At 41.3% G+C, this 18,141-nt stretch overlaps 1 protein-coding gene across 1 annotated transcript in view; it reads left to right on the top strand.

The window, feature by feature from the left end:
• The first annotated feature begins 16,918 nt into the window (after positions 1-16,918).
• The window catches only part of LANCL2 (LanC like glutathione S-transferase 2), a 61,916-nt gene continuing 60,693 nt past the window's right edge, over positions 16,919-18,141 (top strand). Inside the window, exon 1 of the mRNA XM_037493523.2 lies at positions 16,919-17,161. Within this exon, the coding sequence (XP_037349420.1) occupies positions 16,958-17,161 (204 nt within the window). The 5' untranslated portion in view covers positions 16,919-16,957. The remainder of the gene's footprint in view (positions 17,162-18,141) is intronic.

Here is an 18,141-nt window from a genome sequence, read left to right on the forward strand (position 1 = left end):
AAATTAAGTTTTTCATATATCTTGGATACTAAACTTGTCCATTGTGTAATGTATGACTATTTTCTCCTATTGAATAAATGTCTCTTAATCTACTTGTATTTTCTTTTGCTATATAAAATAATTTGAGGTTATCCCAATTATTTATTTTTGTTTTATTTCCCTTACCATAGGCGTTGAGTCTTCAAAAACATGTCTATCACTGATAAACATGAAATGTATTACCGAATCTTTCTGTGTATTTAAATGTTTTTATTAATTTATTTTTTTATTTATATCTTTAACATCATTGTGTATTCCCCATAAAATTCCCACTAGCAATTCATTCGTGAACCGTGAACCATCGCCATAGTCCCTTGTGCTCTTCTCTCCCCTATTTTGATCCCTTTTTTCTCTCCCTCCCTCTCAGAATGTCTCATTATATATAAGTATTTTTTAATTTAATTTATATATTGCTATTGAAGTACCATTGTTTTACAGCCTTGCTAGTGTTTTGAGAGTATAGGACTTCCCCTTCAAGTGTAGTCACTATAGCACTCCCACCACTAAAGCACCCATAACCCTCCACCAAAGTCTATTATGGTCCCTGCCCCTTCCCCCCTTCTAAATTTTCACCCTGACCTCCCCAATCTGAAAGCCACAGATCTATGGTCAGACTTCAAGGTTTGTTTTTAAAGGTTTGGTGTGTTGTTTTTTTTTTTTTCTTACCCTTTGGTTTTTCTATGTTCTACCTATAAGTAACACTATTCAGCATTTATCTTTCTTTTTCTGGATTATTTCACTTAGCATAATCCCTTCCAGCGCCATCCATGTTGTTGCAAATAACATGACTTTATCATTTTTGATCACTGAATAGTATCCCTGTGTGTGTGAATGTGTGTGTGTCTCACATCTTCTTGATCCACCCATCTGTTTTGGGGGACTTAGGTTGTTTTCATATTTGGCTATTGTAAATAGTGCTGTTATCACAAAGTTGTGCAGGTTGCCTTTCAAATTAGTTTTCTTGTGTCATATGGCAGATCCGTTTTTAGTCTTTTGAGAAACATCTACACTGCTTTCCACAGGTGATGGACCAATCTACCTTCCTACCACCTGTGTAAAGGAGCTCCTTTTTCTCCAAACCCTCAACAGTACTTGTTTTGGGTCTTTTTGACATGGAGTAAGGTGGTATCTCATTGCGGTTTTGATTTACAGTTCCCTAATGATAAAAACTGACTAAAAATTTTTATGTGATTGTGGCCATATGTATGCCCATTTTTTGAGAACTGGGTCTGTTTAGTTCTGTTCCTTTTTTTATAGGGTTATTTGTTTTCTTTTTGTTGAGTTGTATGAGTTTTTGTGTGTTTTTGATATCAACCCCTGTCAGATAGATGGCATATGAATATTTTTTCTCATTCAATGAGGTATCTTTTATCTTAGTTATCATTTCTTTTGCTGTGCAGAAACTTGTAAATTTGAATTAGACATAGTCCCAATTGTTTATATTCATTTTTGTTTTCCTTGATGACAGTGATGAATCCCTAAAGACATCACTGAAGTTTATGTCATGGAGTGTTTTGACTATATTTTCTTCTATGTATTTTAATGTGTCAGGTCTTATATCCAAGTCTTTATACATTTTGAGTTGATTTTTGATGGTATGAGATAGTGATCTGGTTCACTAGATCTAGTTCATATGTGGCTGTCCAATTTTCCTAACACCATTTATTGAAGATGATTTCCTTGCTCCAATGCATTTCCTTCACTCCTTTGTCATATATTAATTGTCCTGCACAGTGAGATTTTATTTCTGGGGTCTCAATTCTAATCCACTGGTCTCTGTGTCTGTTTTTGTCACAGTACCATGCTGTTTTAATTATTACAGCTTTATAGTATAGTTTGAAGCCTGGAGGTGTAATAACAGCATTTTTTTTCTTTTTTGCCAGTATATTTTGGCTATCTGGGATCTTTGGTGGTTCCATATGAATTTCAGTAATGTTTGTTCAATTTCTTTGAAGAATGCCATTGAGATTTTGATAGGGATTGTTTTGAATCTGTATATTGCTTTGGGTAGGATGGTCATCTTAACTATGTTGATTTTGTAAGAGACTTTTTAAATTTTAAGGGAAAATATTTTTTATATTTAAATAAGTCCTTGTCAGAAAGTACATTTTAGTCTGGCCTTTGTTGTTAGCACTGATTATATGGCAGGTATCATGTCCTTATTTGTCAATAAAATGTTGAAAATTTTGTGAACCTAAAATATCCATGGATATCCCTTCGGTGGTAGTAACAATAAACTTTACATTAATGAGATCCCTAACAGGCAATCTATAACTTTTTTTTTGCATGTTGATTTAGTAATCAGGTTGGTTGTGTTAAGCTGTCTCAAAATCTTTGCTTTTGTAAACAGTTCTAGGAGAAGGAATCTCACTTTTGACAAAGACTAGTGCAGATGGAAATAATCATAGTTAATCCTCAATTTCTTTTTAAGAACTAAAGACTACACTGATGATATCAATTCTGAATATGTATAGTTGACTAAAAATAATAATAAAAGAACATAGAGAACTTTCTTCCCAAACAGATATAATGTCCATGATATTCATATTGCCAGGGAAACAATATAAAACTAGAAGTTAACATCATATGAGTCACCCCTACTCTTGCCAATTCTTTCCCTGACAGATGGAGAGATAGAAGATAAAATCATGTATATAGTAGGATTAACATTTTAGAATTAGTCAATAGTAGGAATATAATATTAATACACACTTGAAAAGAGATCACAGCAAGGATTTTGTTTATGGAACCCCACCTGGCCTCACCTAAAAGAAGAAACTAAGAGATTAAGAAACCCTTGCAAGACACATCCTCCTCTTTCATTCCCTCACTCTATTCTTCTTTTGTCTTTTTTCCTTTCTCCTTCTTTCTCTCACTTCTTCCTCCCTTCCATTACTTTTCTTCTACTTTCTTCTTTATTTTGATCCCTTTCCCTTCCTTTCTTTCTCTCTTTATATTTGTTTGGCTATAGATAGTATTTCATTATCTTATTTTTTAGCACTATGTCTAGAATTCTAGTGGGGTTTTTTGCCATTTATTTTATTTCTTTTATTTTTATATTCCCCATACAATTGCAACCCCCTTATTTTGACCCCAATCCCTTCTTTCCCCACCCCCCACCCCTCATAGTGTGTCTCTGGTTCATAGTTGTTTGTTGAATTTGATTTTTTCTTTCCTATAGTTATTCTTTTTCCTGGTCCCTTATTTAGGTTTCTAGATTTCTGCTATGAGTGAGACCATCCAGTATATTTCTTTTTCTTTCTGGGTTATTTCGCTGAGCATGATCCCTTCCAGCTCCATCCATGTTGCTGCTGAGACTCAACAAAAACAAAGAAAATAATCCAGTCAAAAAAACGGGCAGAAGAACTAAAAAGACACTTCTCCAAAGAGGAAATACAAATGGCCAACAGGCTTAAGAAAAATGTTCAACATCACTTGCAATCAGGGAAATGCAAATTAAAACTACAATGAGATACCATCTCACACCAGTGAGAATGGCACATATTAAAAAAACTAGCAACAACAAATGTTGGCGAGGATGTGGAGAAAAAGGAGCTCTCCTGCACTGCTGGTGGGTGTGAAAACTGGTCCAGCCACTATGGAAAGCTGTGTGGAGGTTCCTCAATCTACTAAAGATAGAGCTTCCATATGATCCAGCAATTCCACTCCTAGGTATTTACCCAAAGGACACAGAAACATTAATTCCAAAGAGCACCTGCACCCCTATGTTTATAGCAGCACTATTTACAATAGCTAAGCTTTGGAAACAACCCAAATGCCCAAAAACAGTTGACTGGATCAAGAATATGTGGTACATATACACAATGGAATATTACTCAGCATTCAAAAAATAGAATGCTAGTTATTAACCATAATAAAGATCTCAATGGTAGTTAGACAAGCGTTTATTAGTTAATCAAAGTGAGAACTCAAAACCAGGAGCAGTCTAACAGATTTTACTCTGTAAGAACCATTACATCACTAGTTTCAATTTAGTTTATAGAGGTAGGAACAGCCAATCACCAACAATTACAACTGATGTAATTATGTGTGATGAGGGGGATTCTGGTTCTAAGTTATTTTGACCTAAAGTTATGTTGGTACTATCTATGTTGATACTCAGGTGTTTTGACCTAAAGTCATGCCAATACTAAGTTCAGAGGAAGGCAATATCAGGGTTTATCCTCTTTTTTTTTCCTCTCTCAACTCACTGTGGAGATCCCAAGGCTGAGTACCCATTGTCTAAGTCTTCTTAATCCAGCTCCTTGGTAATTAATGGGGTTTGGAAAAGCTGGCTTTACCTGCAGGCAGCAGATTTTGCATAGTTTCACAGGCTCTAAGTCTATGCATTTGACTTTGCTCTCTTCACTGCTAAACCAGTCAAAACATTTTACAGAATGTTCATAGAGTCAAGATATTACCCTGGGAAGTAACAAAGGAAAGTAAACATAATTCTAAGTCTCATTGTATCCAAAGTTGTATCAAGCAAATAAGAATCTTTTTTTTTTTTTTTTTTTGAGGACCTAACAGACAATGATTTTAGAAGAACAATCTCGGTTTTAAATTGCAGTATTGTTTATTGAGGTAACATTGGTTTACAACAGTGTATATGATTTAGAGGTACAGGTTCACAACTCTTTAGATGTGTTACCTTAACACACTACCAAAGCACTGATAATTCTCCACCCTAGTTTATTTTTTTTTTAATTAATAAATTTTATTTTTATATTCCCCATACAATTGCAATCCCCCCATTCTGACCCCAATCCCTCCCCTCCCGCCCCCCACCCCCAAAAAGTGTCTCTGGTTCATAGTTTTTGTTGATTTTGATTTTCACTTTCTTATAGTTATTCATTTTCCTGGTCCCTTATTTAAGTTTTCTAGATCCCTGCTATGAGTGAGACCATCCGGTATTTTTCTTTTTCTTTTTGGCTTCAAATAAGAATCTTTTTAAGATTCAATGATCTATCCAGGTCATTGAAGAAACCATAATTATATCATTTTTGTGAAGATTATTTCTCTTCTCATCCATGCTTTGTCCAAAAGAGTTCCTATATTAACTCAGCAATAAGGAATATTTCCCATTACCTAAGCAAGCCTTTGCAAATGCTATGTTATCAAAGGGCCACACTATGTATCCAGGCTCTTATAGACCCACACTAACTCCTGGAACTTTGTATTATGAACATTGAAGAAAGAAGGAGTTAGGAGGGGCACAGAAGGAGAGAACGATTCAGACTTCAAAGTACCTGGGCACAAGTAAAAAAAGATGGAGCCAATGAGTTTGGTGATATATGGTATCCACACTTCCTACAGCAGCAGCAACCTGATTTGGACAAATAAGGGCATGATATTATTTTCTTCCAGGCTTTCAACTCACACTTTCACTTGTATTCTTTTCCCTGATAGGACAACAGAGGCTCCTACTGCTGCCCTAGCATGTACCAGACACAGTGCAAGCTGGCAGACTCTGCTTCCAGTGATGCAGCGGGAATGGTCCCACCTACTAAGTGCAGTGAGTGGTGCTGCCACACAATCAATTTGGTGTCACCCAGTGCCCATTAATATCTTCTTGTTATTCATTATTTATAAAAATAAACATATACAACTAAATATCTAATGGATTGATAAGTTCGAGAAGATCACCCAGTGGCAAGCTATGTAGTCAATGAAATCATGTTATAGAAAATACTTAATGACAATGGTAAATATTTATAATTTATTGTTGGGTATACACACACACACACACACACACACACCACACACACGCACACACACGAGTTCTAGCTTCTGTGCTAGAAGAACAATATAGTCAAACTATCTTGCAGGAGATCAAACCTTTCTGAAGATAACAATTATAAAATCTAAATGAAAAAGTTAAAAAGAGAGCACTGTGTAGACACTGGAGTATGTCCAGAAGCAGGAAGACACTGGTAGAGTGGAGCACTCCTTTGGTAAGATTTATAATTATGCAGCTTTGGGTCTGAAGATTCTCCCCAATCATGGAAGCTTTAATATTATTTTAAGTTTTTTTAATCTATTTTGTACATCATTTTTCATTTTTGTACAATGTATGCATTTTCATCTTGGTTATAGTCCCCATAAAATTCCCACCACCCTGGTTTTGATCCTACTCCCTTCTCCCTGCCCCCCCCCGCCCCATATATTGATTTTGATTTTCACTTTATTATAAGTAGTCTTTTTCCTGCACACCTATGTTTATTGCAGCACTATTTAAAATAGGTAAGCTATGGAAACAACCCAAATGCCAAAAAATAGATGACTGGATTAAGAAGTTGTGGTACATCTACACAATGGAATATTACTCAGCAATCAAAAGAGATAAACTCATGCCATTTGCAGCAACATAGATGGAGCTGGAAGGGATCATGCTCAGTGAAATAATCCAGAAAGAAAAAGAAAATACCTGATGGTCTCACTCATAGCAGGAATTTGGAAGCTTCAATCTTAGTGGTTTGAAATTTCAGAATACAAAATTATGGGCTGGCAAAGCAGACAGAAAATTAAGAAAGAAATCCTGAAAAAGAGGAAGCAACAGAAGGGATAATCCCCAAAATCTAATGTAAACTCAGCACTAAAGTCCTGGTTGATTTGCTAAACTACACATCCATGGGGGAGACCACTGAAAACTGAAACAACTGAAAACCAAAAGAATAGGCTGAGATTTCAACTGCTACCCATTGCAGGAAAGGTGGAGTTTAAATTTCTCTTTGAATTTTGTTAATTTTTATAGATGACACATGTTTAAACTGAAAATTAACACTGTCAACTGAAATAATAATTAACATTGTAATGAAACAACGGTTAGTAAATGAACTTTATTTTCAGAGTCAAAGATGAGGGCCAATCCAGGGTGCAAAATCAGAGAGAGTTCTGTTCAGCTGTGCACCCCGCTTCTGAGCTAGGTTACATTTTATATACATTATAAAAAGTGGCTGAGTACAATAGAAAAATCACCTAATTATTATATAGCAAAGATTTTGTCTTAGAAGCAAGTATCTAGTAATCTTCTAACACCCAGATAAGTGTAGGAAGTACATTGTACACATTTAGGAGATCGTGATTTCTGTGGTCATATGCCATCTATGTGTAAGAAATGCAAGAACTAGGTCAAAAAATATATCTTCAAGATTGTCCTTTTCAAGGACATGTGAGTCCAGTCAAGCTTTCCATCGTTTATTCCCTGCTGGTGGTGCCAGAAGAGGGTGTGTGTGGCAGGTGGGGAGAAGGGCTTAGAATAATGGTGTGGTACATTTTTGGGGTGGGTGTTGGGGCAGGTTATAGGACATATTTACAGTCAAATTGCTTTGTTTATGGCTAAAGGGTTTCTGCAGGATCCTTCTGTGCCCGAAGCTGCTGATTTTCTTCTACAACACTGAACTATGGTGTTCATGATATATGTGGATAACATATATGTGCTAACAAAAACAAATTATAGGGACTCTCCTTTTCCCACAGTCCCTAATATTTTTTGATTCTATGAATTTGAGTGTTTCATTCAAGTCTTTAACCCCTTTTTAACCAGGTTATTAGCTTTTCTTATTGCTGAATTGTAGAAGTTCTTTATACATTTTGGAGATTAACCCATTATCAGATACATGGTTTACAAATATCTCCCCTTTTATCTTTTTGCTCTGTTGATTCCTTTACTGTGCAAAAACTTTTCAGACTGATGTACTCCTACCTGTTTATTTTGGTTTTAGTTGCTTGTGCTTTCAGTGAAATCACTTCCAAGACCCATGTTATGATGTATTTTCTCTCTGTTTTCTCTGAGTAGTTTTACAGTTTTGGGCCTTCTGTGTAGGTCTTTAGTCAATTTTGAGTTGGTTTGTGTGTGTGGTGTAGGTTCAATTCGATACGTTTGCAAAACAAATTCAACAATCTAGAAGAGATAGACAAATTCCGAACTATGCAATCATCCAAAGCTAGATAAAGAAGAAATGGAACACCTAAACAGCCCAACTACATCAGTGAAATTGAAACAGTAATCAAAGCACTCCCCAAAAATAAAAGCCCAGGCCCAGATGGCTTCACAAATGAATTCTACCAAACATACAGCAATGAATTAGTGCTTATTCTACACAAATGCTTTCAAAAAATTGAAAAAGAAGGAATACTACCAAGTATGTTCTACGAAGCCAACATTACACTAATAGCAAAACCAAACAAAGACAGCACAAAAAAAGAAAATTACAGGCCAATTTCTCTAATGGACACTGATGCAAAATCCTCAACAAAACCCTTGCCAACAGAATCCAACAATGCATCAAGGGATAATACACCATGGTCAAGTGGGATTTATCCCAGGGGCACAAGGATGGTTCAACATACAAAAATCGATCAGTGTAATCCAACACAACAACAACAAAAAAAAGAAAAACCATATGATGATGTCAATATATGTTGAGAAAGCATTTGACAAAGTCCAACATCCACTTATGATGAAGGCCCTTGAAATTCTTGGGATAGAAGGAACATACCTTAACATGATAAAAGCCATATATGACAAACCCATAGCCAATATTATTCTCAATGGCAAAAAGCTGAAGGCCTTTCCTTTAAGATCAGGAACATGACAAGGATATCCTATCTTACCATGCTCTTCAATATAATACTGGAGGTCCTAGCCAAGGCAGTAAGACAAGAGAAAGACATACAAGAAATCCAAATAGGGAAAGAAAAAGTAAAACTATCACTATTTGCAGACAATATGATAATATACATAGAGAATCCTAAAAACTCCACAGAAAAAATACTCAAAATAATCAACCAGTTCAGTAAAGTAGCAGGATACAAAATCAACACACAAAAATCAGTAGTCTTCCTATACACAAACAATTAATCTGAAGAAGAAATCAAGAAAACCATCCCTTTTATAATTGAAACAAAAAAATCAAATACTTGGGAATAAACCTAACAAAAGAGGTGAAAGACCTATACAAAGAAAATTATAAAACACTGTTAAAAGAAATAGAAAAAGACACAAAGAAATGGAAAGACATCCCCTGCTCATGGATTGGAAGAATTAACATTATTAAAATAGCCATCCTACCAAAAGCAATATATAGATTCAACACTATTCCAATTCCATTCGTTTGCATACAGTTTTCTAACAGCATTTATTGAAAAGAATATCCATTCCCCACTATATATTGGCACCCACATTAAACATCAGCTTAACGTGACCCTATATATTGATTCTAACAGAGTCCTAGGGGTAAATATGCTGTCCCTCCTTCTCCGCTAACATCTCTGAAGCTAGGGTATGTAGGGCCCAGGGCAAATGATATTTTGCAGGGCCACTATTTACATATGTAATTTGAATCACCCCAAACTAGTGTATCAACTCCAATTTTGTAACCTAATCTCTCATCAGGTTGCTTTCCTAGAACCCAGGACAGTCAGTTGTTCAAGTTCTGTAGGACCTGGGGCATCTGGTTTGTACTCTGCAGGAGTTGAGTGTTCCAAAGAGAAGAGATGAGAACAGGCTTTTATATGAGCTGTCAGGGCTTGGGGCACCCCATCCAAGAGGCACTTCCCAGCTTCACCATTCCTTAGCACTGGAGAGAAACACGGGGAATTCTGAGAAGGACCTGGGGAGGTGTCAGATCCTTTCTGAATTTTTCTCTTTATCCTTCTCCCTCTCTTCCTCTGGTCACATCCTATGTCTCGTGGTGCCAAAGGAGAGCATTTCCAAGTGATAACATGCAATGCCAACTTCCAAAACCTTCTTTTTGGCCAATAATCACTAATAAATCAGTTTCCCAACATGGAACCCAGATGCCTGAGTGTCTCTATGTCACACAGAGCCAATTATAACCTTCCTTTCTTCCACCTGAAATGTTGGAAGATGGGTCATAGCACTCTATCTAGGTATTGGCCATCAACCTTTCAATGGTTTTTATGTGTAACAGCTTTATTGAGATCTAATTCATATATCATATAATGCAGTCATTCAAAGTGTACAACTTAATGGTTTTGTGGTTTTTAGTATATCATAGAGCTGTGCAACTATCACCACTATCAATTTTAGAGCATTTTCATCACCACAAAACGAAGTCCCATACTGCCTAACCATCACATCCCAATCTCCCCTTCTCTCAGCCCCAAACTACTAATCTACTTTCTCTCTTTGTAGATTATCCTATTCTGGAAATTTCATATCTATGGAATTATACAGTATAGAGAGCAGAAGGGAGATGTTTCTGCACCATTATCTGCTAAAGAAGTCAGGTGTTAATTACTCAACTCTTCCTCCAGGGCAGAGGCTGCCCCAAATGAATTTCAGGCTATATCAGAAGAGGCTTATTTCTTTGTATGGACAAGAGCTAAGGAAATAATTATCTAGATGGAGGCAAAGCAGTCATCTGAGTAGAAAAGTTACCCTGTTAGCAGAAAATACTCTATTTTTTCCTGAAATATCTTAACTCTGCAATTGTGCTCTGTACTGGGAAAGGCAAATCATCCCAGTTTATGAATACAGTCACAGGAAGGGTAGGAATGCTTACTACACTCATCCATTACCTGCAAACCACACCTCTCCCAAATAGTAATGAGTCTTCACTGTGTGTCTGCAATGTTCACAAGTAGGTCTACTCCCAGGAAGCCACTCTGTCTGCCATCCTGATGAGCTGCGCCTTGCTGCAGTCTGCAGTAAGGAGGGGGGAGGCAATGTGGTGGTTTTCTCTTTTTCTCCCACCCACAAAGGGTTGAGCTGGGGATAAAGGCCAGACCCAACCCACTTTGTTCCCAAAATCACATCATGTCTACAAACAGCTGAGGCTTTGTTCCTGGACCAGATGGTTATGCCTGGCTCACAGAGGACAAAGAGAAGACTGGTTTGGGGCCTGCCTGCAAGAACCCAGACCTTTCCAGAGATGGCTGAAACCCAGCAGTTAGATCCTTGCTGAACTACTACCTCTGATTTCCCATCTGAGTAAATCTCAATGCCTCATAGTTCAGGGCACTCAAAATGATCTTGACATGAGATGGAACACTACTGCCAGATAGGCCCCACCCCCGAGACTGGAGACTGGAGTGAGGGTGGTGACATTACCACAGCCTCTAAGTCCCTCCTAGGAACTAAGTCCCTCCTAGGAACTGTAGTTACATGTATTTCATAAACACAATCTTTTCAGTTCAGTTCCATGCCACCCCTAGGTCCCATTCACCCGTGGGAACTCGTGTGAGGTGGCTCCTGCAGAGCTAGTCCTACAGGGCTTGTGCCTCTTGCTCCTGTAATCTAACCAATTTCTGATTCCTTTATGCTTTCTTATCTCTCTGTTAATTTACATTAAGTTAAATCCTCCCACTGGTTCCTATGGAGATTTAGAAATCAAACAAAATATTTTGGGCAGTGATGGTAGATTTTGATCCTATGAAGAAACAGAGAATAGATAAGTATACAATTACCTGTTTTGACTCAGACTGTCCAGGATAAACATGCCCTCCTCTGGCAAGAGCCACTTAGGTGATCCTCACAAGTCCTATGAAGAAGAGGTGCTGACCACAACAAGCAGGGGCAATGCCCCTGAGAATGGGTGCTGAGTGCACCCATTTGGTTACATCTAAACTACTGCAGGTTCCCATGGCTATCCTGTACGCACCAGCATCCAGTCCACATTCTGAATTTTGGTGCACACTTTGTCTGCTGAAGCATCCATAACTAGACACAAAATTTGCATCAGGCCCTCAGAACTCACTTTTTATGACTGTGAATAGACACCTGGCCTTCTTTTGTCCATCACTTTCCAATAATAAATCAAGTTCCACAAGGCAGGAAATTATACAAATGACATAAAAAATATAAGAGTTGTCCCAGGAAGACCTAGTAAAAAAGACAACAGGAAACATATACAGGAGAGGGAGGTGCTGGTCTCTTCACAGGCACACTTTGCAGGACTCATCTATACACTGGGCTGATTTGAAATTTCCATGTTTCTGAAATGCTATTATCTGCCTGATGAAATAGCTGACTGAAGGCAATAGTTCTCAAATCTTTGGTCTCAGAATCCCTTACTTTTTTTTTAAGTTTTATTTATTTATACAAGAACTGGGGTACAGTCAGAGGCACGAGAAGGTGAGAGAATTCACCAGAGACAGAGCAGGGAGCAGAACAGGCAGACGGACCGAAGACACTGCTGAAGGGAGCAGCGGGCGAGGCAGGAAAGGTCTGCCGCTCCATGCGAGTTTCTCCCTGGCCGACCGGGAATCAAACCTGCACTGAAGAGGCTGCGGACAGCTTCACAGCGCTGCACTCAACCCGCTGTGCCACCAGGAGGCCAGGAATCCCTTACATTTAAAAAAATTGAAGACATCAAAAAATTTGTATGGGTGCTATCTATTAATATGTACCAATCAGAAATTAAAACTAGAAAATTTAAAAACATGTATTAATTTATCAACATGTCAGCATAAATTACATGCTATGGGTTCACAACACATTTTTTTACTATATTACATGCTACAGGTTGACAACACATAGACAAATTTTTATAAAAAATAACTTTTCAAAACCAAAATGTTATAAGAACAATGGCATTGTTTTATATTCTTCCAAATCTTTCCCCACCTGAGCTGAATTCATTACATCTGCTTCTGTATTTAATCTCCTATGACATCCCATATCATGTTGCCTCTGGAAAATCCCACTATACTAATGAGAGAATTCTTCTGAAAAAGGCAAATAATGCAGTAGGGTGCCTCTTGCACCTCGACTTCAGCTGTCCAAATGAACCCGTCTTGCAGGAGATGGTCTCATGAGTATGATTCGTGTACCAGTTGGATAGACCACTTTACCATTGCTGCTGTGACAGCTGCAAATGCTTAGCTAGCTTACAACAGATTTTACATTAAAGATCATTGCAGCAGATCTATGGTAAACCTTCACATCCACAAAGACAACCCCAAGACAGTACATGATTTGACATGGAAGATTTGAGGATGAAGCTGTACTGCTGTTGTTGGAGGTTCAAAAAGTTCTCATTCTGTGATGGATTTCATAGAAAACACAGGGAGATAGGCGACCCCTGAGTAGTGAGAAAAGAGAATCTTAAAATGGACAATTTTGGTGCTGCGGACTAACCTGTCACGTTGTTACCTGATTGTTAATTACAATGACTACCGCTTTTGCCCAATCACCTCTCACAGGTTCCATGTGGTATATTTCAAACTGCAGCTTTCAAACTCACATCATTTGCCTTACTTGTTGAACCGTTGTGATACACATTTGCCTAAAAAAAAAGGTTTTTTTTAAAGGAAAACCCAACTTCATGGCCTGTAGGTTATTTTGGTCTTGTAAGGATCCACATTTTTAAATTTAAAATGAATTAGCATATGGTTTTATGTTAACATATTAAATTATTCTCAAGGGAAAATAGAAAGTTTTAGCCACCCAAAAGTGTCCATGATCATCCTGGAAAAATTGGTGGCTTAAGGGTTTCTATTTGTATTAAATCAGGGCTATCTGCCACAGGTAGTGTATGTGTGTGACTTGCAACCGAAAGGAGTCATTTTGTCTATCAACAGAGAAAAAGGTACCTCTCCCCCATCCATCTGGGCTCAAGCCAATAACCTCGATCCTCATGGATGAACAAAATGTTGGGCAATCTCAGTAAGGAATTGCAGTATAGGATGAGCAGTCTGGTCATTTGCCTCCTTGTATTCCCTTGTACCATCCAGGGAAAGTTCATAATGGAGATCTGGGCAACTTTGGCAAGCACAGGGGACCATAGGATTCACCAGTGACTAAGGAACAAGGGTGAACCTAAAGCCTGTCAGATGACTCACATATGAAGAATAGATATAATAAAAAGAGAAATATTTGTTAATAAAGATCACAAACAAAATCTCAGACCCTCATATAGATGCTCCTTCACCTGACCAACTGGCAACATGCATGCACCTGTAAATTTCTCAGCCATGATACCTCACTTCACAGGAAAACTACCTCCTACAGGAGGAAGTCTCACTCCCTGGGCCTTTTTAGAATGCCCAGATTCTTTCAAGAGGTAAACAAAACTTTCCTCTCTCTAATCAGATTCTTTTGACAGGTATGAGAAAGTCAGTTGTGAATTGACTTTACCACCCTATGGGCTTGTTTGGATGGGGATATAGTTAATAATGGCACTACCTTCTCCCACTTAGATACACACGTTGAGACTGATACCCTAAGAATTTGCTTTTTGGCATAAGGTAAGTAAAAAGATTTAATTTCAATGCACTGGTCAAGTCTTTATGCTACTAGTGTGGGCACCAAAGGCAGGTGGTCACTTAAGTGGGAGTAGAATGGATTCCCTCCTTTCTGCATTAAAAAGCCTCTGGAAACAGGAGGGTGAAGAAAGACCTGTCATTTCTCTGTACAATAATGTAAATAAAATCTCCAGGGAGGGCAGAGGACCTGCAGATCAGACAGCCTTTAGAAAACAAGCCATGGGGCCTCCCCTGGTGGCGCAAGCGGTTGAGTGCTGCGAAGCTGTGAAGCTGTGTGCAGCCTCTGCAGTGCCAGTTCAATCCCGGCTGGACGGGCGAGGGCCCCACATGGCGTGGCAGACGTCTCCTGTCTCGCCCACTGCTCCCCTTAGCAGTGTATTTCGTCAGTCTGCCTGTTCTGTTCCCCACTCTCTCTGGTGAATCCTTTCACCCTCCCATACATCTGGCCTGTACCCCTGCTCTTGCATAAATAAAAAATAAATCTTTAAAAAAAGAAAAAGAAAAGAAAACAAGCCATGTCCTCAGGGCCTCCCCGGTGGCACAGCAGTTGAGCGCTGGGTTGCGAAGCTGCCCGCAGCCTCTGCAGCACCAGTTCAATCCCCAGCCACCGGGCGAGGGTCCCACATGGCACGCAGACCTGTCCTGCTGCCCACTGCTCCCCTCAGCAGTGTACTTCATCAGTCTGCCTGTTCTGCTCTGGCTCTGGTAAATTCTCTCACCCTCCCGTGCCTCTGACTGTACCCAATTCTTGTATAAATAAATAAATAAATCTTTAAAAAAAAAAGCCACGTCCTCAAATTGGGTTTCTATTTTTCAGTCTTTAAAATATTGGTTGTCTTTAGGACAAATTTCTTTATTTGCCAACAGTTGTCCACAGGTAACTACCAAATTTGAAGAATGAGAAAATTATTTTCACCTTACACAAGGGGTAATCAGAGGTCAAAAGTTCACTAGGCTTAATTGGGTTTCTATTTTTCAGTTAGCAGTGGATGTGGACCCGCCTGTGGTCTTGAAGTTTAAGTAACCCGGGTTTAGGGCAGCCTGCGGTGGTTATTATGTCTAGTGAAATCTCTGGGTGGCAGAGGATTGTTCCTACAGCAGGTGAGCATCAGTATTTAGTGGATTGTATTTTCTATTGGGGGTAGGCATGAAAACTGGAGCAAGGAAGAATTTATTTCACTGATGGGAGAAAGATGGACCCAGAGACAAGAGAATGAAACAGCAAAGTGGAACAGGCATCCTGTTCCATCAGCCCTGTGTCCTTGAACTCTGGGGACAGTCATGCTGAGTAACCACTTTACTATGACTTTCTCCTACACAGTTCTTTCTCTGTCATCCTTTCACTAGGAGGTGTTTCTCATGGCCTTCCTGGAGTTGGGGGAGACACTGGGTCAGGGCAGTAGTAGAAAGCCAGGGCTTAAAGGCAGGAGTGATTGACATTGTGTGTCAATTAATAATGACACATTATTATTATGTGACACATTTTGTGTCAAATTAATAATGTATACCTTGCTTGGTTCCAAAAAAAACGTATCCACATCATGCTGAACCCTTACCTTTCTCACCCACCAGCTTGAAATTCAGAGAGCGGCGAAATCTTTTTTCATCTATTTGTCATCATCTAGCATTTAATGTTTAAATGGGGGAAATAAAACCCACAAATCTGAAATGACATTTTCCTCAAGGTGAAATCACCACATCGCTTCGCTTCCAAATAACCAAAGAAACAAGAACAGAAAGACCCAATAAAGACTGAAGTTAAACTTGCAGTGATATGATTGTGATGATATAAATGCAAAGATGGATTTGCTCGTGTCCCTTTATTATACATTATGACCCCGGGGCAATTAGAGTAATATTGGAGGGATCTTTCCGGTCAGTTAAATATTTAATGATTGTTTTCACGTTATTTCCTTTTACCAAAGATGCCCGTTTAATCAAAACAAAGGGCCTGAAAATAAAACAGAAAAAGAAAATGAAAACACACACACAACCACCAGGCGGTGGCTCCTCCTCCAGACACCCCCTCCCACTGGAGATGAATAGGAGGGGCTGTTCCCGTCCCCCCAGAGACGCTGTCCTTGCAGTGTTTTAGTCTGTTTGAAATTCTTTTCTTTATAAGAGATTTTTTTCCTTATTACCAAACGGCCTCCGCTGGCCGACAGCCGGCACCTCGGCGGCGAGATGCAGAAGCAGCCGGCGCGTCCGGGGAGACGCGCGCCCGGGTCGGCCGACCGCCGCCGCCGGGGGTGACCGCAAGCCTCCTCTGCGGGTCCCCAACGGCCGGCGCTTCCCCGAGGAAATCGGGGAGGGTCGGCGCGGGGGCTGGGCTCGGTCCCGCGGTGCGGGGGCCCTGCGGACCCGCCCCCGGTGCGGACGGCGGCGCGGGCTCTGACCGCTGGCGCCGCGGGTCCGACCGAGCCCTCCCGCCCCGGGCGAGGCTGCGGACGGCGTCGGGCCGGGCGGGGCCCCGCGGGAAACGCCTGTGCGGCCAGATGTGCGGGCCGCCCGCGGCGAGGCGGGCCCGGCGGAGAGGCTCCCGCGCGCCCTGAGGCGCCGCCGCGCTCCTGAGGGGTCCGGAGGGGCCCCGGCGCGCAGGCCCGGGCGCCGCGCGGGTCGTGGCGCTCGCGGAGGTTGGTCCCGCGCGCGCGCCGTACGCGGCCCCGGCGGAAGGCGCGCGGCGGAGATGGGCGAGACCATGTCTAAGAGGCTCAAGTTGCATCTGGGCGGGGAGGCAGAAATGGAGGAGCGCGCGTTCTCCAACCCTTTCCTGGACTACGAGGCCGCCGCCTCCGCCGGGCTGGTCGCCGCCGCGGCTGAGGACACGGGCTGCGCGCGGCCCCCGCCCCCCACCGACCAGCCCGGCCTCCCGTTTCACAACGACGGGAAGGTGAGTCGGGGCCGGCGTCGCCGGGCCGGGGGCCGCGGGCCGCGCCGGGCGGGGGGAGGCGGCGGTGGTAGCGTCTACTGGCCCCGCCCGCCGCGCGCCGACGTCACCGCGCCGCTTGACGCCACTCGCCCCGCCGCGCGCGGAGGTGGTGGCCGGCGCCCTGCGGGGGCTCAGGTCGGCGTGCCTGGAGGCGCTCGGTCGCCCGCCGCTTGTGCCGGGGAAGCGCCCAGGGCCGGGGACCTGTGGTCTTAGCCCACTTGGTAGGCGCGTCCCGCCCGGCGTAGGCGGGTGAATGGACGATCTTCTCTGTGCTCGGCGACAGTGTGCGGGTTTACTGACTCTGGGGGGGCCCGTGAGCGCCCCCATCGCCCACCACCTGGGTGTGGCTTCCTCTGGCCGGTACTCCCTTAGGCCTGGCGTTGGTCCGGGTCCTTGAGTGCACCCCATGTTAGTATCAGACTAGCTGCAGGTGGACTGAGTAGTTTTGGTTCAGTGTCTCAGGACGCTGCAGGCATCCGAAGTTGGAGCTCGAGATTCACCCTCCAGGCTCTCGAGTCTCCAACCACAAGGGCCTCTTCTTAGACTGCATGTGAATATGTCAGTTGGCTCCCCCTAGAACAAATGGTCAAAGACTGTTTAAAAGTAGCCAAGATGGAATCTTAGTCGTTTTATGATGTAATCTTACAAGAGACATGCATCACTTTTGCCATATTGTATTCATTAGAAGCAAGACAAGTCCAGTTCACATTCTGGGGAGGGGTCATACAACAACATAACTGTCATAACTGTTGGAGCCATGCAGACAAGTGTTGAGTTCTTGAATTTGTTGGGGAAGGCAGAGCCATAGCTTACTAGTTGGCAGAGTAGTGTTTGTTGTAATATCAGGACAATGGAACTTGCTGGTAATGCACTCTTTAGTACCATGTGTTGAGTGTTGTAACAAGTGAGACTATGGAAAGAATGACAGGGGCACATAAGAA

This window comes from Talpa occidentalis, unplaced genomic scaffold (assembly GCF_014898055.3).
Source record: "Talpa occidentalis isolate TD23 unplaced genomic scaffold, MPIMG_talOcc4v2.1 talOcc4.10, whole genome shotgun sequence".
Lineage (NCBI taxonomy): Eukaryota > Metazoa > Chordata > Mammalia > Eulipotyphla > Talpidae > Talpa > Talpa occidentalis.